Source organism: Peromyscus maniculatus, chromosome 1 (genome assembly GCF_049852395.1).
Source record: "Peromyscus maniculatus bairdii isolate BWxNUB_F1_BW_parent chromosome 1, HU_Pman_BW_mat_3.1, whole genome shotgun sequence".
Taxonomy (NCBI): domain Eukaryota; kingdom Metazoa; phylum Chordata; class Mammalia; order Rodentia; family Cricetidae; genus Peromyscus; species Peromyscus maniculatus.
This window is the reverse complement of record NC_134852.1, coordinates 12,516,821-12,537,989: the sequence shown is the minus strand read 5'-3', so window position 1 is coordinate 12,537,989 and position 21,169 is coordinate 12,516,821. Positions and strand designations below refer to the sequence as shown.

The 21,169-nt window shown below is 48.5% G+C and overlaps 2 protein-coding genes across 2 annotated transcripts in view; both read left to right on the top strand.

The window, feature by feature from the left end:
* Positions 1 to 1,810, top strand: part of LOC143272878 (receptor-type tyrosine-protein phosphatase H-like) — a 28,407-nt gene extending 26,597 nt beyond the window's left edge. Inside the window, exons 17-18 of the mRNA XM_076569602.1 lie at positions 484 to 619; positions 714 to 1,810. Of these exons, the coding sequence (XP_076425717.1) occupies positions 484 to 619; positions 714 to 878 (301 nt within the window). The 3' untranslated portion in view covers positions 879 to 1,810. The remainder of the gene's footprint in view (positions 1 to 483; positions 620 to 713) is intronic.
* Positions 1,811 to 2,971: 1,161 nt separating this feature from the next.
* Positions 2,972 to 14,740, top strand: LOC143273412 (synaptotagmin-5-like). The gene is made up of 6 exons (XM_076573010.1): positions 2,972 to 3,030; positions 3,610 to 3,747; positions 4,274 to 4,446; positions 13,454 to 13,573; positions 13,710 to 13,877; positions 14,603 to 14,740. Exons 2-6 carry the CDS (start codon positions 3,669 to 3,671, stop codon positions 14,738 to 14,740), a joined length of 678 nt encoding a protein of 225 aa, XP_076429125.1. The 5' UTR covers positions 2,972 to 3,030; positions 3,610 to 3,668.
* The last annotated feature ends 6,429 nt before the right edge of the window (positions 14,741 to 21,169 follow it).

Genomic DNA, 21,169 nt, shown 5'->3' with positions numbered 1-21,169 from the left:
GCCTTTGCTTGGGAAGCACACAAGCCATTAACCCCAGGAAGTAATATGGCAGGGCAGAGAAAGGTAGATAAGGCATGAGGAGACAGGAACTCTCTCTTCAGGATTTTGTAGAGGTAAGAACTAGTGGCTGGCTGTTCTGCTTCTCTGATCTTTCAGCTTTCACCCTGATAGCTGTCTCTGGGTTTTTTATTAAAAGACCATCTAAGGGCTGGAGAGATGGCTCAGAGGTTAGGAGCACTGGCTGCTCTTCCAGAGGTCCTGAGTTCAATTCCCAGCAACCACATGGTGGCTCATAAGCATCTATAATGAGGTCTAGTGCCCTCTGCTGGCGGGCAGGGTCACATGCAGGCAGAACACTGTATATATAATAAACAAAGAAACAACAACAAGACAATCTAAGATTTGAACCATACAGTCTCAGCTGCTAGGACTCCAGACTTCCCTCCCTCTGGAGGCCTAACCCCTGTCCTGTCCCTTGCTTAGTGCTGGCGTGGGCCAGACAGGTACTCTCATCGCGCTGGACGTCCTGCTCCGACAGCTGGACTGGGAGGGGCTGGTGGGTCCCTTCAGCTTCGTGAAGAAGATGAGAGAGAGCCGGCCACTGATGGTGCAGACAGAGGTGCGGGGCTCTGAGGGGACGGGGGCATGGTGGTGGTGGTGGGGGTTGAGGGACCCTTTGGGAAGCATTCTTCATCTCTCTGCATCCTCCCCAGGCCCAGTATGTATTCCTTCACCAGTGCATCTTGAGATACCTCCAGCAGTCAGCCCCGGTCCTTATCCTGAAGGCGACAACGTATGAGAATGTGTCCAGCTACATCTACGAGAATGCAGCAGCCATCAGGGCCCATGAGTCTGAGGCCTCGGCTACTGGGTGCTGAGCCTACACACACAAATAGTCAGACTAGATATGGACCCCTGCTGGAGCCCAGATACCCGGACCTCCAACAGAACTGAGGGTTGGAGTCTCAGCCTCCCCAGCCCAAGGACAGGATGGGACTGATATACTTCAACTATGAGCCCTGTGGGAGCCGGGAGCCTGAGGACAGGGATGACAAGGGGGATTTCCTGTTCTTTGAGTGGAGGTGGCTGTGGCCTGGGTGTAGACAGGGTCTCAAAGAAACAGGCTGGAACCTGGATTCGGAAGAAGGAATCAGGGTCTGGAATTCTGCTACCCAAGGAACAAAGGCAGGCAGGCACCTGCCCCCCTAACCCCGCTATTTCACCAGATCAGCCTCCTTGAATCGGAGGCTGAAGGGAGTCGCTTTGCCTGTGGTCTCCTGCAACCCATGCCTGCACACTCTTTCCGTCCATATAATTTATTAAACCATTCTCCCCAAAGGTGGGTCTTTGTCTCTGGAGAGAATAGTGGGCTGAGCAAACAGGTATGGAGGGAACTTGAAGAGTCCATTATATCCCATCACCCCTTAAAAAAAATAAATACAGGATTGGGGCTGGAAGGATAGCTCAGTTGGAAAAAGGCTTGCTTTACAGACACGAGGTCCTGAGTGTGAGCCCCAGAACCCATGTGGGAAAAGCTGGGTGTGGTGGGGCTTCCTTGCAGGGACAGAAGTGAGGAGGTAGAATGGACCGATCCCCGGGGCTTGGTGGCCAGCCAGCCTAGCCTAGTCGGTGTGTCCGGGCCAGTGAGACAGTCTCTCAAGACAAGATGGACAGGGATCCTGATGTGGTTCAGCTGGAAAAGACCCTTCCTGGAAAGTCTGGTGACCTGAGTTCAATCCCCAGGAACCTACATGGTAGTGGGAGAGAGCCAACGGCTTCAAACGGTCCTTTGACCTCCCCATGCCCACTCCTCCTCATAAATAAATAAATAAATAAATAAATGTAATATAAGTTTTTAAGAGGTGGATGGCACCAGAGGGAAAACATGCAACGTTGTCTTCCGACCTTCACACACATGCGCACACATGTGAACGGCACATCGCTTTGCCTCTGTGAAGCTGTATGTGCTGCAAACACCACACACACACACACACACAAGTTCGGATGGGAGACTCTCTCAGAGGGCTGAGGGACCAGACCGCTGTGCCGGCGGCAGCCAGGGATGCAAGGGCTTGCCTCCGGGCATTGGTTAAGCCGAGGTGATAGCCGTGAGAAGAAATGCCGGAAGCTGCCTCTTCCTTGCCCGAGAATCTGGGTTAGCTGAGTACTTGGGTCTCCAGAGGGGTTTCTCATGGATCCTAAAACCGAGTGTTCTGGAATCCAGTTATTTGCATCTCAAAAAGTCTGGTGTGTGTGTGTGTGTGTGTGTGTGTGTGTGTGTGTGTGTGTGTGTGTGTGTGTGTGTGTTGCGGGGGCTGGTGCTCAGTGTAGATGTCCGATGACTTAGCCAGACGTCAGAACCTTCTAGGGTACTAAGATCAACGTACGTGGGCGCCATGGTGGTTCTCGGGTGTGGCGGGCCGAGGGGCGGAGCGGGGCGTTCTCCTTTCTCCGGGGCAGAACACGCACGCACACATAGGCACACTTCTATACACGCGCGCGCTCGCGTTCACACACAGGGGCGCAGGCACCAGCCCGGCTGGACTCAGCCGCGCCCCCACCCCGCCGAGCTAGATCAGCACACGGGACAGCGCCATCCGCCCACGTGCTGGGGGCGGGGTCCCGGCAGCCCAGGTCTCGGCGCCTCCAGGAGGGTCCTGTCCAGCCACCTAGCAGGTAGGAGCTGTTGGGACCCTCTGTCCAAGCCGCATCCTCAGTCCCATTGGTAGAGGGACCGAGGTGTGTGGGAGGGGTAGGGGGAGTACCGGGCGGAGGGACGCTGGCAAGGATCCACTCTGAGCAGCAGGTTGAAGCCCTCACCGGGGAGATGGCTGTGTGCAGAGGAGAGGCAGGTGTGGAGACAAAGAGAGCAGGTTGGCAGGCAGAAAGCAGAGAGACCCAGAGTGACGGAGGCCGGACAACAGAGGGCAGCAGAGACGCGGACCGGAGAAGGATGTGGGGGGACAGAATGGGAAAGATGTCCATCTGGGGTTTGGAGAGAAGTGGAGGCCGACTAGGTCGCGAGAACAGGTGTGAAGACAGAGTCGGGGTGCACGCGCGAGAGACTCGTGAGCGAGAGGATGTGGTGGCCCAACAGGGGTGCCGGGGCAGGTTCCCCCACTTCACCAGCAAGAGTGGTGGTGCAAAGGGTCCGAGGCGGAGGGAGGAGCCGCTGTAGATGCACAGACCACAGGCCACCCTCAACCACCCTCTCTGGGCCGCGCGATCCCGGTCCTGGGTCCAGTGCACCGGCACCGCCCGGCCTCGGTTTCTGTGCGTCAGTCCCTCCCGTTGTCTTGGCAACAGGCTCGTTGCCCAGCAACCAGCCTAGATATCACCCTGCCTGGAGCCCGGCGGTCTCTCTGGGCAACAGTGGTCGGATGGTTCCCACGCCTGCCTTCGCCCACTTCCGGTTCAAGCCCTTGGGAAGGGCAAGGAAGGGGCAGAAGAAGAGGGTGGTAGGGAGATCCCTGCAGAGAGGGATCGGCCTTTTTGTGATGGAATTGGGTGCCCCCAAAGCCCGCCCTCGGCCTGGGAAGGCTGAGATTAACTCCCGGTGTGCACCCAAAGTCTCTGATGCACGGAAAACTCAATGGATGTTTGGGGTAGGAGTGGGGGGGTAGGGTGCTTGGGTACCTCTGCAGGAAGTACGGCAGGAGCCCGACGCCATGTTCCCGGAACCCCCGACCCTGGGGTCTCCAGCGCCTGAGACACCTCCAGACTCCAGCCGCATCAGGCAGGGCGCAGGTGAGAAAACCCTGGGCCGGCAGCAGCCCTGGAGGGAAGCCCCGCTGGATCCCCAGGGGCGGGACTCAGATGCAAAGCCTCGGGTTGGTAGGCTGGAAAATCCGGCCGGGATCGTGGGTCAGTATCCCAGACTAGATTCTGAAATACTGAAAAGGAGAGACAGATCTGCGGGGAAAACCAGAAGCGGATCAGGGGTGGGGCATGGAATGGGATCATAAATGGGCGAATGGAAACTGAGACCCAGGAGCCAGCAGAGCCTCTTCTAAAAGTAATAGGAGTTAATCGGAAATTAAAATGGGTGTAGAGATGTCAGGATTGTAAGTCAACAAACCATGTCAGCGTGGGTTAGAGCATCAGCGGAGCTTTACAGGTGAGACTGGTTGGAAGGGAAACATGGGATTAAAAAGGAACGGAATCGGCTGGAGGGGAAACCAGGCTAAGATTCAGGCTGCCATAGGGAATCAAGTCCGAGCTAGCCAGCCAACTTCCCGGGGCTTTGATGCGTGTTGTGTCCATCCTTCTGCAGTGCCTGCCTGGGTCCTGGCCACCATCGTGCTGGGCTCAGGTCTCCTGGTCTTCAGCAGCTGTTTCTGTCTCTACCGGAAGCGCTGTCGGAGACGGATGGGCAAGAAGAGTCAGGCCCAAGCCCAAGTCCATCTTCAGGAAGTGAAGGAGCTGGGCCGGAGTTACATAGATAAGGTGTGACAAGGCCGGCGTCTCGACCCTTTCCTGCTCCCACCCTGCTCCCACCAACGTCCCCAGCTATCCTCTGTCTCTGGTCCCACTTTGTCCACTGGATTCTGGGGATCAGAGCTAGTAACTGTCCACAAGAGCTCTGCTGTCTGAACTGGGTGTGAGGGTGCACACGTGTAATCCCAACACTTTCGGAGCCTGAGACAGACAGTAGGGTTGCTGTGAACATCAGCCAGAGCTATAGAGTGCCTGCAAGGCCAGCCTGGCCTACAAAGTGAGACCTTGCCTCACAAAACAAAACAAATCAGGGCTCAGGAGCTGGCTCAGTGGCTAAGAGCACTTGCTACTCTTGCAGAGGACATGGGTTGGGTTCCCAGCACCCACATCTTGGCTCACAACCATCTGTAACTACAGTTCTAGGAGACCCAACACCCTCTTCTGGCTTCTGTGGGCTCCAGGCACACATGTGCAAAAACATACATGTAGGCAAAACACTCACACACATAAAGTAAATAAATCTATAAAACAGAATGAAACAAAAAAACGTAGGTGAAGTGGTTGGTAAGCAAGCCTGAGGACCTTTGTTCTGATCCCGTACCCATTCAAAAGTTGGGCATGGCCATGCATGCCTATAGCTCCAGCAGTGGGGGTTGGGAGGGGGTAGAGACAGGCATATTCCTGGAACTCCATGGCCAGCCAGTCTAGGAGAAATGGCAAACTCTAGGTTCAGTGAGAGACCCCATCTCAAAAAACAAGGTGGAGAGTAATAGAGGAAGACATGCAAAGTTGACCTCTGACTTTCACACACATGCACAGGAATGGATGAGTATACCAACATACATAGGCACACATCACACACACACACACACACACACACACACACACACACACACACACACACGTACACTCCTATCTACAGCCACACTACCCAAGATATTCTGGAAAAGTCACTTACTCAGGATGCACAGACATGGTGGTACCGAAAGCCCAGAGGGTCAGAGGAAGTCTCCTGGTGGAGGTGACTTCTCTGGCAAGACCAAAGCAACAGAGCTAGCTGAGAGCCAAGACCAGAACATTCTAGTCAGAGAAAGAGCAGGTATTGAGGACTGGTTACTGGGTTTTGAGGTGAATCAACAGAGAGTTATTCACTGTGCTGGGGGTAGGGTGTGAATAAACCATGTTCCGGAGCGAGGTGTCTGGAAGGTTGAGAACACTCCATGGAATAAGGGCAAATGATCCCCATTGAAGTGTTTGCCCAAGAAGGAGACAGGAGCCTGGGACTATAGCTCAGTTGGTAGAGTGCTCTCCTGGCACACATGAAGCCCGGGGGTCAGTCTGCAGCACCACATAAACCAGGCATGGTAGTGCACACCTGTAACCCCAGATCTTGGGAGGGGGAGGCAGGAGGATTCAGAAATTCAAGGTTATCCATGGTTACAAACAAGTTGGAGGCTACCTTGGGCTATATGACAGCATGTTTGAGAGAGAGAAGGAGAGAGAGAGAGAGAGAGAGAGAGAGAGAGAGAGAGAGAGAGAGAGAACATATATGCCATTATGTGCATGAGTAGACACACACACACACACACACACACACACACACACACACACACACACGTCATGGAGGATTAGATGGATTCTTCAAAAATAAAAGACTGGGGGTATGGAGCTATGTCTCAGTGGTTAAGAGCACTTGTTCCTCTTCCAGAGTCTCTCCCCAGCTCATACCCACCTATAACTCCAACTCCAGGGTATCCAATGCCTCTGACCCCCCATGGGCACCCTGCACTCACATGCACATATCCACATGAAGATGCACACCTATACATAATTTAAGGTATAAAAAAATTAAATGTTAAAAATTAAAAGGTGGGGCAGATGGGCCTAGCGGTGGCAGCTGAGAGGGACATTCAGTCCCGGTGGCAGCCAGTAGAGACATTCAGGCCCAGCAGCGGACAGAGGTAGACAGGCATGGCGGTGGAGACAAGCAGACGCAGCTTGGAACAGGGAAGCCCCTAACCCCAACACCTGGGGAAGAAGCTATCTCCGTGGGTCGGAACCAGAACAAATCTGAACACTCCGTCTGAGGACAACCCAGGGCCCAGCTGCTGATCCTGTGAAACCCAACAACTTGGAGGTGTTGGTGAGACTACCCTGCTCAGCTGAAACCCATCTGGGAGAGGATTCAGATGCCTACAGTTTAAAGTCTGAAGAAACAAGATCAGCTGAGGAGTTGACAAATGAACAAAACGTGACCTGGGAACACAGAAGAAGGCGCTACCCAGCCACCAAACCAGATCACCAGAATCATAAGTATATAATTCACCGATTGAAATCAGCTGCCCCTGAAGAAATAGCCCAATAGCACCAATTTAACCAAGAACTCCTACTAAACCAAGACTAAAAATTAGAACAAGAGAGGCACTCTCAGACACAGACACCACCTGCACTGCACAGAGGAAGAGATGAGTAGACGCCAGTGCAAAAATACAGGCAATAACATAAAGACCTATATGGCAACATCAGAACCTAGTGATTCTACACCTGCAAGACCTAAACATACCATGACAGAAGAAACAGAAGAGATCAACCCTAAAAATGACTTTAAGAAGATGATAGAGGCCCTTAAAGAAGAAATAAAACATTCCCTCAAAGAGGAAATAAAAACTTCCCTTAAAGAGGAAATGAAAAACTACCTTAAAGAAATGGAAGAAAAAATGAACAAAAAATGGGAAGAAATCAAATCAAGCCAAGAAAAAGCAATTAAACAGATGAAGGAAACATTCCAAGATCTGAAAAATGAATTTGAGACAATTAAGAAAACACATGCTGAGGGAATGCTGGAAATAGAAATCCTGACTAAACGAACAGGAACTACAGAAACAAGCATAACCAACCAATTGCAAGAGATGGAACAGAGAATCTCTGACACTGAAGACACGATAGAGAAAATAGATTCGTCAGTCAAAGAAAACACTAAAGACAAAAAAGTCGTAACACAAAACGTCCAGGAAATTTGGGACACCATGAAAAGACCAAACCTAAGAATAATAGGGATAGAAGAAGGAGAAGAATACCAACTCAAAGGCACAGAAAATATATTCAACAAAATCATAGAAGAAAACTTTCCTAACCTAAAGAAAGAAATACCTATGAAGATACAAGAAGCTTACAGAACACCGAATAGGCTGGATCCAAAAAAAAAGTCCCCTTGCCACATAATAATCAAAACACTAAACACACAGAACAAAGAAAAAATATTAAAAGCCGCAAAGGAAAAAGACCAAGTAACATAAAAAGGCAAACCCATCAGAATAACACCAGACTACTCAATAGAGACTATGAAAGCTAGAAAATCATGGACAAACCTCGTGCAGACACTAAGAGACCACGGATGCCAACCCAGACTATTATACCCAGCAAAACTCTCAATCACCATTGGCGGAGTAAACAAAATATTCCAGGATAAAACCAGATTTAATCAATACCTGTCCACAAACCCAGCCCTACAGAAAGCACTAGAAGGGAAAATTCAACCCAAAGAAGCTAAACACATCCATGAAAAATCAAGCAATAGATAATCCCACACCAACATACACCACAGAAGGACAACACAACACAACCACAAAAATTAACATGAATTGACAATCACTGGTCATTAATATCCATCAACATCAATGGTCTCAACTCACCTATAAAAAGACACAGGCTAACAGAATGGATAAGAAAACAGGACCCATCCATTTGCTGCATACAAGAAACACACCTTAACTCCAAAGACAGACACTACCTCCGAGTAAAGGGCTGGGAAAAGGCTTTCCAAGCAAATGGACCTAAGAAACAAGCTGGTGTAGCTATCCTAATATCTAATAAAATAGACTTCAAACTAAAATCAATCAAAAGAGACCAGGATGGACATTACATATTCATCACAGGAAAAATCCACCAAGATGAAGTCTCGATTCTAAACATTTATGCTCCAAATAAAAAAGCACCCACATTCATAAAAGAAACACTACTAAAGTTTAAAACGCACATCAAACCCCATACATTAGTAGTGGGAGATTTTAACACACCACTCTCACCAAAAGATAGATCTACCAGACTGAAACTTGACAAAGAAATAAAGGACCTAACAGAGGTTATGACTCAAATGGACCTAATAGATATCTACAGAATATTCCATCCTAACACAAAAGAATATACCTTCTTCTCAGCACCCCATGGAACCTTCTCAAAAATTGACCACATGCTTGGACACAAAACAAATCTCAACAGATACAAAAAAAAAATGGAATTACCTCCTGTAACTTATCAGACCACCATGCCTTAAAGTTAGACCTCAACAACAACAAAAATTACAGAAAACCCACAAACTCATGGAAACTGAATAATGCCCACCTGAAACATCAATGGGTCAAGGAAGAAATAAAGAAAGAATTTAAAGATTTCCTCGAATTCAATGAAAATGAAAGTACAACATACCCAAACTTATGGGATATTATGAAAGCAATGCAAAGAGGAAAATTCAAAGCTCTAAATGCACACATAAAGAAGATGGAGTAATCTCATACCAATGAATTAACAGCTCAACTGAAAGCTCTAGAACAAAAAGAAACAAACTCACCCAGGAGAAATAGACGCCAGGAAATAATTAAATTGAGGGCTGAAATCAACGAAATAGAAAACAAGAGAACAATACAAAAAATCAATGAAACAAAGAGTTGGTTCTTTGAAAAAATCAACAAGATAGACAAACCTCTAGCCAAATTAACCAAAAAGCAAAGAGAGAGCACCCAAATTCACAAAATCAGAAATGAAAAAGGAGACATAACAACAGACAATGAGGAAATCCAGAGAATCATCAGATCATACTTCAAAAACCTGTACTCCACAAAAATGGAAAACCAGGAAGAAATGGACAATTTTCTGGATAAATACCCCATACCAAAATTAAATCAAGACCAGATAAACCATTTAAATAGACCAATAACCCCTCAAGAAATAGAAACAGTCATCAAAAGTCTCCCAACCAAAAAAAGCCCAGGACCAGATGGTTTTAGTGCAGAATTCTACCAGACTTTCAAAGAAAAACTAATACCAATCCTCTTCAAAGTGTTCCACACAATAGAAACAGAAGGAACACTACCAAACTCTTTTTATGAGGCTACAATTACCCTGATACCCAAACCACACAAAGATGCAACAAAGAAAGAGAACTACAGACCAATCTCCCTCATGAACATTGATGCAAAAATACTCAACAAAATACTGGCAAACCGAATCCAAGAATACATCAAAACAATCATCCATCACGACCAAGTAGGATTCATCCCAGGGATGCAAGGATGGTTCAACATACGAAAATCAGTCAATGTAATACACCATATAAACAAACTGAAAGAAAAAAACCATATGATCATCTCCTTAGATGCTGAAAAAGCCTTTGGCAAAATCCAACACCCCTTCATGATAAAGGTCTTAGAAAGATTAGGAATACAAGGAACATTTCTAAACATAATAAAAGCAATTTATAGCAAGCCAACAGCAAACATCAAATTAAATGGAGAGAAACTCAAAGCGATAAAACTAAATTCAGGAACAAGACAAGGCTGTCCACTCTCCCCATATTTATTCAATATAGTACTAGAAGTTCTAGCTAGAGCAATAAGACAACAAAAGGAGATCAGAGGGATACAAATTGGCAAGGAAGAAGTCAAACTTTCACTATTTGCAGATGATATGATAGTATACATAAGTGACCCCAAAAACTCTACCAGGGAACTCCTACAGCTGATAAACTCCTTCAGTAAAGTGGCAGGATATAAGATCAACTCAAAAAAATCAGTAGCCCTCCTATACACAAATGATAAAAGGGCCGAGAAAGAAGTCAGAGAAACATCACCCTTTACAATAGCCACAAATAATATAAAATACCTTGGGATAACACTAACTAAACAAGTGAAGGACCTTTTTGATAAGAACTTTAAATCTCTAAAGAAAGAAATTGAAGAAGATATCAGAAAAAGGAAGGATCTCCCATGCTCATGGATAGGTAGGATTAACATAGTAAAAATGGCAATCTTACCAAAAGCAATCTACAGATTCAATGCAATCCCCATCAAAATCCCAACACAATTCTTCACAGACTTGGAAAGAAAAATACTCAACTTCATATGGAAAAACAAAAGACCCAGGATAGCTAAAAGAATCCTATACGATAAAGCAACCCTTGGAGGCATCACCATCCCTGACCTCAAACTCTACTATAGAGCTATAGTAATAAAAACAGCTTGGTACTGGTATAAAAACCGACATACGGACCAATGGAATTGAATTGAAGACCCTGACATTAATCCATGCACATATGAACACCTGGTTTTTGACAAAGGAGCCAAAACTATACAATGGAACAAAGAAAGCATCTTCAACAAATGGTGCTGGCATAACTGGATGTCAATATGTAAAAGATTACAAATAGATCCATATCTGTCACCATGCACAAAACTCAAGTCCAAGTGGATCAAAGACCTAAACATAAATCCAGTTACACTAAACTTAATAGAAAAGAAAATAGGAAGCACTCTTGAACGCATTGGCACTGGAGACCATTTCCTAAATAAAACACCAACAGCACAGACCCTGAGCACAACAATTAATAAATGGGACCTCTCGAAACTGAGAAGCTTTTGCAGGGCAAAAGACACAGTCAATAAGACAAAAAGACAGCCAACAGATTGGGAAAAGATCTTCACCAACCCCACATCTGACAGAGGATTGATCTCCACAATATATAACGAACTCAAGAAACTAGACATCAAAGTACTGAACAGTCCAATTAAAAAATGGGCTAAAGAGCTAAACAGAGAATTCACAAAACAAGAACTACAAATGGCTGAAAGACATTTAAAGAAATGCTCAACATCCTTAATCATCAGAGAAATGCAAATCAAAACGACTCTGAGATACCACCTTACACCTGTTAGAATGGCTACGATCAAAAACACCAATGACAACCAATGTTGGAGAGGATGTGGAGCAAAGGGAACACTCCTCCACTGTTGGTGGGAATGTAAACTTGTACAACCACTGTGGAAATCAGTATGGCGGTTTCTCAGAAAATTAGGAATCGAACTACCTCAAGACCCAGCCATCCCACTCTTGGGCATATACCAAGGAATGCTGATTCATACCATAAAGATACATGCTCAGCTATGTTCATAGCAGCACTATTTGTAATAGCCAGAACCTGGAAACAACCAAGATGCCCATCAACGGAAGAATGGATGAAAAAAATGTGGTACATATACACAATGCAGTACTACTCAGCAGAGAAAAACAATGAAAGCATGAAATTTGCAGGCAAATGGATGGAACTAGAAAAAATCATCCTGAGTGAGGTAAGCCAAACCCAGAAAGACAGTCATGGTATGTACTCACTCATAGGTGGATTCTAGATATAAAATAAAGAACAATTAGACCACAACCCATAGAACCATAGAGGCTATATATATAGCATGGAGGTCCCTAGGACGACTGGCATATAATAAATTTCAGTTTTACTCAATTATTGAAAAAAATAGCCAAATGAATGGAAACACATGAACTATGAACCAAAGGCTGAGGGGCCCCCAGCTGGATCAGGCCCTCTGAATAGGTGAGACAGTTGATTGGCTTGATCTGTTTGGGAGGCAACTAGGCAGTGGGACCAAGTCCTGTGCTCATTGCATGAGTTGGCTGTTTGAAACCTGGAACTTATGCAGGGACACTTGGCTCAGTCTGGGAGGAAGGGACTGGACCTGCCTGGACTGAGTCTACCAGGTTGATCGCAGTCCTCAGGGGAGGACTTGTCCTGGAGGAGGTGGGAATGGAGGGTAGGCTGGGGGTAAGGGGAGGGGGTGGGAGGGGGGAGAATAGGGGAAGCCATGGCTGATATGTAGAACTGAATGGTATTGTAAAATAATATATATATATATATTTAAAAAAATTAAAAGGTGCTGGGCAGTGGTGGCGCATGCCTTTAATCTCAGCACTTGGGAGGCAGAGCCAGGCAGATCTCTGTGAGTTTGAGGCCAGCCTGGTCTACAGAGTGAGTTCCAGGACAGGCTTCAAAGCTACACAGAGAAACCCTGTCTCAGAAAACCAAAATAAATAAATAAATAAATAAATAAATAAATAAATAAATAAATAAATAAATAAAAATAAAAATAAAAGGCTACAGTAGAATCTGAATATTAAGCCTCCGAGTGCCAAGTGGGATGCAGGCCAGGCAGTCTTGGGTTCCAACCTTGGAGACCATTTTTCATCTGTGTGCCTTTGGGAACTACACCTGTATTCTCTGAGCCTTAAGTTCATGGTAATTAACTCACATCTCTCCTCCTTTCTCAACAAGTAGCTGTTATTGTAATTATTACCTAAAGGATTCCTTTTGGGGTCCTGGAGCTCAGCCTCCATTCCGGTTCCTTCAGTCGGGGATTTCAAAGGCCATCTATGTCAGAATCACCTCCAACTTTGCTGCAATGTAAATTTTGGATGCAATGTCACACAGACCTAGTGAATCAGAACCCCTAATAAGGTGACCTCAGTATTTTGCCACTCATCTCTGATAGAGAGTAGACTTTGAGAACCTATGGCCTAGGTTAAAACAACAACAGCTTATATTCTAAAATGCTAAGTATATAGTAAATATACCATTTAGCGTCCACATTTTCCTGTGGCAAGATCAAAGGTGGCAATTTGTACTGTTATCCCAATACATTCATTAGGACATGGAAGAATGAAACAGTCCCAGACTATGTCCCACGATGTCTATTCCCATAGCAGACATCACTAATCAAATGCTGACAGATATGTTGTCTTTATGTTACCGGAGTTCCAGACATCATTAATCAAACATTGTTTAGACAAACAATCATTGATGGCTTGCGGGAGGGATCTGTGAGCCTCTTGAGGTTTCTGGGACTGGAGGGTACCAGTTTCAGGGGAAGATTCCACCTTCTTGCCCCTGACTTTCTAGGTTCAGCCTGAAATAGAGGAGCTGGACCCCTCACCTTCCATGCCAGGACAGCAGGTTTCAGACAAGCACCAGCTAGGACGGTTGCAGTATTCACTGGATTATGACTTCCAGACTGATCAGGTGGGTGTGAAGGAGGGAGAACGCTTACAAAGTGTGTGTGTGTGGGGTCTTAGGGGCTCCGGGTCTCCCTTCGTCGTGGAGGCCACGGGAGGGAGGCTGAAACATGAGTCCCTCCTCTGTGTCTGGGCACCTGCAGCTCCTGGTGGGCATCTTGCAAGCTGAAGGACTGGCAGCGTTGGACCTGGGGGGTTCCTCGGACCCCTATGTGAGTGTCTACCTGCTGCCGGACAAGCGGAGGCGACATGAGACCAAGGTGCATCGGCAGACCCTGAATCCACACTTTGGGGAGACCTTTGCCTTCAAGGTGAGTTCCTGCTCCATCACCCCATGGTCCTCAGCCTGCCTCTAGTCCCTGGAGTGCCAAGGACTGACCCCTTCAGCTTGCCCTGGAAGGAGACACAGCTGAGTTTCAGCTGCCAGCTTGTGTGTGTATAGGTGGTGGGAAGCTGTTCCCTGGGACCCAGAATTATCCCTGGGAACACTGTCAATGCCTGGGAACAATGTCTGTTTCCTTGGTCCTTGGACACTCCTGTTTGTGTTCTGTTAACACCTGAGTTGTCTTCCGTGGACCCCCGTGCTTTACTGAGGTCCCTGGAACCTCGTTGCCCCATGTTATGGGGTATTTGGACTCTGTGAGAAGATGTGTCACTGTGGTTGGTTTGATAAAGAGCTGAATGGCCAATAGCTAGGCAGGAAGAGGTTAGGTGGGATTTCTGGGGACAGAGAGGACTCTGGTAAAAAGAAAGGCAGAGTTGCCAGCCAGACACAGAAAGGAAACAGGAGGTGCAAGATGGAAGAGAGGTAATGCCACATGACAGAACATAGATTAATATAAATGGTTAATTTAAGTTATAAGAGCTAGTTGAGACAAGCATAAACTAAAGGCTGAACTTTTATAATTAATAAGAAGTCACTGTGTCGTTATTTGGGAGCTGCAGCCCTCCTCTGCTTCCACCGGAATATTCTATCCCTCATGCCCTCTTTCTCCCTGACTTCCTACCCCCCTCCCCTTGTGTTCCCTTCCACCAGGTCCCGTATGTGGAACTGGGGGGCAGAGTGCTGGTCCTGGCGGTGTATGACTTCGATGGCTTCTCCCACAACGATGCCATCGGGGAAGTGCGGGTGCCCATGAGCCCTCCCATTTCCTCTTCTGTGTGGTTTGAATAGGTATGGCCCCCAGAGACTCCTGAGTTTGAATGCTTGGTCCATGGGGAGTGGCACTATTGGGAGGCGTGGCCTTGTTAGAAGAAGTGTGTCACTGTGGGTGCGGGGTTTGGTGGTGGTGGTGGTGGTGGTGGTTGTTGGTGGTGGTGGTGATGGTGGTGGTGGTGGTGGTGGTGATGGTGGTGATGGTGGTGGTGGTGTGGTGGTGATGGTGGTGATGGTGGTGGTTGTTGTTGTTGTTGTTGGTGGTGGTGGTGATGGTGGTGGTGATGGTGGTGATGGTCGTGGTGGTGGTGGTGGTGGTGGTGATGGTGGTGGTGGTGTGGTGTGGTGATGGTGGTGATGGTGGTGGTTGTTGTTGTTGTTGGTGGTGGTGGTGGTGGTGATGGTGGTGGTGGTGGTGGTGATGGTGGTGATGGTGGTGGTGGTGGTGGTGGTGTGGTGGTGGTGGTGGTGGTGGTGGTGATGGTGGTGGTGTGTGGTGGTGTGGTGGTGGTGTGGTGGTGATGGTGGTGGTGGTGGTGGTGGTGGTGGTGGTGGTGGTGGTGGTGGTGGTGGGGTGGTGGTGGTGGAGGTGGTGGTGTTGGTGATGGTGGTGGTGGTGGTGGTGGACTTGGATGTCTCCTATCCTCAAGCGAGGCCTAGAGTGGCATTCACTTCTGCTGCCTGTGGATCCAGATGTTGAACCCTCAGCTCCTTCTCCAGCACCCTGTCTGTCTGCACGCTGCCATGTCCTCCATGGTGATAGTGGACTGAACCTCTGAACTGTAAGCCAGCCCCAATTAAATGTTTTCCTTTATAAGAGTTGCCGTGGTCTTGATGTCTCTTCGCAGCAATCAAACCCTAACTGAGATACGTCCCCACCACCCAGATCCTCTTACCATAGATTGGGACCGCCAAAATGTCATGCCTACTACATTATGAGCACACCCCTTCACTCACATGCACAGGACCTAAGGACTAGAAACACATGGGGCTTCTATTTCTGTCCCAGTTGAGGGATAGCCTCAGCTACAGTCTCCTTTGTTTATCTGTTGTGATTAGGATGTGAAATGTCCTCATAGGATACAGTGTTTGTTTTTGTTTTTGTTTTTGTTTTTTTTTTTTCGAGACAGGGTTTCTCTGTGTAGCTTTGCGCCTTTCCTGGAGCTCACTTGGTAGCCCAGGCTGGCCTCGAACTCACAGAGATCCGCCTGGCTCTGCCTCCCGAGTGCTGGGATTAAAGGCGTGTGCCACCACCGCCCGGCAGGATACAGTGTTTGAACTCTTTTTGTTTGTTTGTTTGTTTGTTTTAGGAAAGGGTTCCTCTGTGTAGCCCTAACTGTCCTGAATCTTGCTCTGTAGCCCAGGCTGGCCTCCAACTCACAGAGATCACCTGCCTCTGCCTCTTGAGTGCTGGGATTAAAGGCATGCGCCACCACTGCCTGACCAGTGTTTGAACTCTTGATCCCAACAATTAGTACTGTGGGGGGACCTTCAGGAGGCAATGCCTACTTGGCTGAAGTGGGTTGCTGGAAGGCCAGCCTTGAGGGTCCGACTAAATCTGGGTCCTACATCCTGATCTCAGATATGTGAAAAAGTCAGATTACAACCTCCCACTGCCATGCCTCTCTGGGGATGGTCTGTGCCTTCTCCAGCCATGAGCCCAAAAGACCTCCTTAAACAGTTTCTGTTGGGTATATTAACCACTTGTAGAAAAAAATTAATAATACATTGCATCTCCCTTCCCCAGCCAGTCTTAGCTGGACTTGAAAATAATTTTATTTATTTATATTTTACATATGAGTGCTCTGCGTGTATATCTACATGCCAGAAGCAGGCATCAGATCTCATTACAGATGGTTGTGAACGACCATGAGGTTTCTGGTATTTGAACTCAGGATCTGTGGAAGAACAGCCAGTGCTCTTAACCACTGAGCCATCTCTCCAGCCCCAGAGTGACCTTTTAAATTAAATTATTTTTTATTTTATGTGTATGGATATTTCTCCTGCATGTATGTCTGTGCAGCACATGCGTGTGGTGCCCCCAGAGTTCAGAAGAGGGAGTTAGATCCCCTGGAACCGGAGTTACAGATGGTTGTGAGCTTCCATGTGGGTGCTGGGAAGAGAACCTGGGTCCTCTGCAAGAGCAACAAGTACTTTGGATCACCGAGACATCTTTCCAGACCCCTATATTGACCTTTTGTGTCCCCTGAGGGTTAATATTGAATCAGAGCCAGGGTCTAGTACTATAATTCCTCTTTTCTGAATCTTCCAGGACACTGAGAGTTGGCCTCTCGCAGAAGCAAGGTGGAAGGCTCAGTGCTTAGGCTTTGATTGGCATTAGGAAGTGTCCCCAGAAGGGAACATGTTCCTGGATGGAAGCATCCATGTCTGGAACTTGCTGGGAGCTGGAAACTGGCACTGTGAGTCTGTGTGGGTGGTTGTGTTGGTACCTCACATTGATCATTTTTCCAGATACAGACTGTTGAGGTAGAAGCCCAACCTAGGCCACATTTCTCCCTCTCCAGACCCCACCCCGAGAAAGCCTGCCAAGCTGCGGCTCCTCCCTCTGAGATGCTTGAGACCACGCCTACAGGGTATTTAAGACCCGGCCCATAGACTGGCCTCGTGGTTTCTCCTCCTCCCCTGAGACCACCCGGGGAATGCTTTGCTCAGATTAAAACCTTTAATTTGGCCTGATCGATTCATTGCATTGGCAGAGAACCCCACTGTCAGGGTACGAAAGCCTTTCACCCTGAGGTGCCACTCCCTTTGGCTGCTCACAGATGCCTGTCATCGAGAGACAGTGGTGTGTGTGTGTGTGTGTGTGTGTGTGTGTGTGTGTATGTGTGTGTGTATGTGTGTATGTGTGTGTGTGTATGTGTGTATGTGTGTGTGTGTGTGTGTGTGTGTGTGTGTGCTTGTGTTATTTGGGATGGCCTCCCACTATAGCCCAGGCTGCCCTTCACCTCACAGTGATCCTTCTGTCTTAGCCGCCCCAACTCTGGGATGACAAACCGGAATCACCATGCCTGATGAGAATCACTGATCCGGTGAGAATTGCTTTACCTCAGCACCATGACTGCCTGGCTGCTTCCACACTCTCTGCTGTGGTCACAGCTGAACCCTCCGACACTGTAAGCCCCAAATAAACTCTTCTCTAAGTGGCCTTGGTCATGGTGTCTCCTCACAGCAACAGAAAAGTAACCTTGCGTTCCCTTCCGTGACAGGGTATGGGTGGGAGTGGGCATGTGGGTGTGGACGGGAGTGTGTTCTGTTCTGAAGGGTCAAGGAAGAAAAGGAGATGCAATGAGTCTTATTTAAGATGTGTTTGCCCCTGCATGGCATGCACATGCTCCCTGAGTCATCCAGAAGCCAGGTGGATGGAGGCAACACTAGGGAAGGGTTGTGTGTGTGTGTGTATGTGTGTATGTGTGTGTGTATGTATGTGTGTGTATGTGTGTGTATGTGTATGTGTGTGTATATGTGTGTGTATGTGTGTGTGTATATGTGTGTGTGTATGTGTGTGTGTATGTGTGTGTATGTGTGTGCGTATGTGTGTTTATGTGTGTATGTGTATGTGTGTGTATGTGTGTGTGTATATGTGTGTGTATGTGTGTGTGTATATGTGTGTGTGTGTGTGTGTGTGTGTGTGTGTGTGTGTGTGGCCTAGCATATCCAAACCCCAAACCCCTGGGTATGATTTCTGCAGTACTGCAGCAAGTGTTTAGTATCTCTAAGTGCCTAGATAGGGCTTTGCCCACCAGCTGTCTCAGTGGGTAAAGTCTTGGATCTCCAGCTGGCATGTAGAAGTACCTGAGGTGGGCGAGAAGAGACACAAGGATCCCGGGAGCTCCCTGGCCAGCCTGTTCAGCCAATCAGTGAGCCCCTGCCAGGTTCAGTGAGAGACCCTGTCTCAAAAAATAAGGGGGAGAGGACCAGGGGAAGACGCCCAGCGCTGACCTTTGCCCTCTGTACTTGTGTTCATGGGCACGTGCGACATTATACACATCTATACTAAACACCTGCCACGTTCCTGGGGCGTGAAAAAAGGTTCTTTGAGACAAGGTTCAGGCCGTCCTTAAACTCGAGTCCTCCGGCTTCAGGCTCTCAGGATGACCGCTGTGGCTACGATGTCCTGTAATAGCCAATGTGCCTTCTTTAATTTTTAAGGCAGGTCCTCAGCACGTAGCCCAGGCTGGCCTGGGGCTGGCTATGTGCACCAGGCTGGCCTCACCTGCCTCTGCCTCTGGGGTGCTAGGATTAAGGGCATGTGCCACCATATCCGGTCCTCCTTTTTTTCCTTGGACAGATCTCTCTCCGTATATAGTCGAGGTTGACCTTAAGCTCATCCTGTGTAGATCAGGCTGACCTCAGACAGGGTTTCTGCCTCTCAAGGGTTGGGATTACAGGTATGTACCACCATAGCCACTTTGTAGTGCAAGCTTTCAACCAGAAAATTCTTCCCCAAAGTAACAAAACTAGAAGTTCCTATGGTTCTAATGGTGGGAAATCCGGGAATGCCCTGAGGGTTCAGATAACTGTATCCTCACATCCTAGGAGAAGTAGCGGAGAGGTGAATTGAGATGGGGTAGGGGTGAGGAGGGAGGGGAGCTGAGATGGGGTAGGGGTGAGGTGAAAGGGGGATGGGGTAGGGGTAATGTGGGAAGGGATTTAGAATGGGGTGGGGTGATGTGGGAGGGAATTTGAGATGGGGTAGGGATGAGGTGGGAGGGTATTTGGGGTAGGATAGCATGAGGTGGGAAGGGAGTTGGGATGGAGTAGGGGTGAGGTGGGAGGGGATTTGGGATGGGGTAGGAGTGAGGTGGGAGGGGAGCTGAGATGGGGTAGGGGTGAGGTGAAAGGGGGATGGGCCCTGCTGGGGGGCAGCGGGAGGGTACACCTGTGGTGGAGACAGGCTATACAAAGGCCAGGGCGTGAGGAACATGCAGGACTCACCGGAGAGCTGCAAAGGTCTGTGGGAGGCAGGAAAAGGAGACAGAATCCAGAGCCTGTGTCAGGCTTAAGCTTGCTAGTGGGACTTGAGATACAGCTTCCAGTCTAGTCGTGTGCGTGTGCGTGTGCGTGTGCGTGTGCGTGTGCGTGTGCGTGTGCGTGTGTGTGTGTGTGTGTTTAAGACAGTATCTGATTCTGTAACCCTGACTGGTTTGTAATTTACAGTAATCCTGCCTCAGTTTCCCCTCTCAAGTGCTGGATTACAGATGTGAGTCACTACACCTGGCTTTGGGCTGGCTGTGATGTGTCCCATCCACTAAGAGAGGACAGTCAGACGGACATTCGGACATTCGGCTCTACCTAATTTGGGCCTTTGAAATCTGCATGGTGCATTCACACACAGTGGAAAGTGACCTCTGCTGGCCTACGGGTCTGAAGGCCACTGAGTAGGGAAGAAGCTTTTGTGGTACAAAATGGGGTGAGTGGAGCCCCGAGGGTTCCAGACAGGACCATAGAGAAGATGTGGAGGATGTCTGTGTGGGGATTTGAGAGGAAAGGAAGGGGGTGGGGTGGGGGACAGGGCAGGGCCGTGCCGGGCTCTCAAGCTCAGAGCTTCTACTTCCTCCTCCGCCCATTCCAGTGCTAGCCTCTGGCCTCACCAATGGGCTGGCAAAAGAAAAAATTCTTGAGTTTAAAGTCCAGCAGGTAAAGTTCCAGACCTAGGACTCCTGTGTTCCTTATGAAGCATCAAGACACATGGCTAGAGCTGGGGGGAACCTCGGGGTCTGGGGGACTTTGGTGCTACTGGTAAGTTCTCTCCTGCTCAGGCCTGAGCTGGGGTCCAAGGGAGGGAGGGGTAGAAAGTGGCTGGAATGTACACCCCCAGAGGTGTGGAGGAAGGTTCCTCAGCCAGGGCCTTGAGGGAGCAGGGGGTGGTCACTACCTGGAGAAGGAAGGATGCTGAGTTTGGAGGACTATAGACAATCTTACTACAGCGGAGTCTGGATGCTGTAGTGTCGGGCGTGGAGAGTGAACATACATGGAGCCGCTCACACACACAGCCCAGCCCTCCTCCCCCAGACCCAGAAGCCCAGAGCCTGCCCTGCCTCCCACACCCTAACTCTCTTCCCACAAACCCACGGCGTCCAGCCTCTGCCCCCCCTCAACTCTGCCCACAGTCTGTCTTCAGAGTCCACTTTTATTTTCCTCCTGTTGTCCCCCAGGGCCACCCTCCCTCCCCCAAGGCCTCTGGTTATATTTTTCAGAAAGTGAAAGTCCTCATGTTATCTCTTGCCTGTATCCGGGAACCAAGGTTGGTTCCCGACTCCCTGGAGTTCCACCTCTGCCATGGGTGACCGGTCTTCCTAGCCAACAGAGCGCCAGTGTCGGGACGACCTTTATCACACCCACATTCCTCTCCTTGGTCAGGGTTGGAGGAAAGGTTGGGGACAGAGATCAGGAGAGTCTCAACAGCCAGGCCAGCCCCACCTCCCG

Coding starts and splice junctions, on each gene's coding strand:
- LOC143273412 (XM_076573010.1), top strand. CDS start 3,669: ATGTTCCCGGAACCCCCGACCCTGGGGTCTCCAGCGCCTGAGACACCT. Junction 4,447..13,453: donor GCCGGAGTTACATAGATAAG/GTGTGACAAGGC, acceptor CTGACTTTCTAG/GTTCAGCCTGAAATAGAGGA. Junction 13,574..13,709: donor ATGACTTCCAGACTGATCAG/GTGGGTGTGAAG, acceptor GGGCACCTGCAG/CTCCTGGTGGGCATCTTGCA.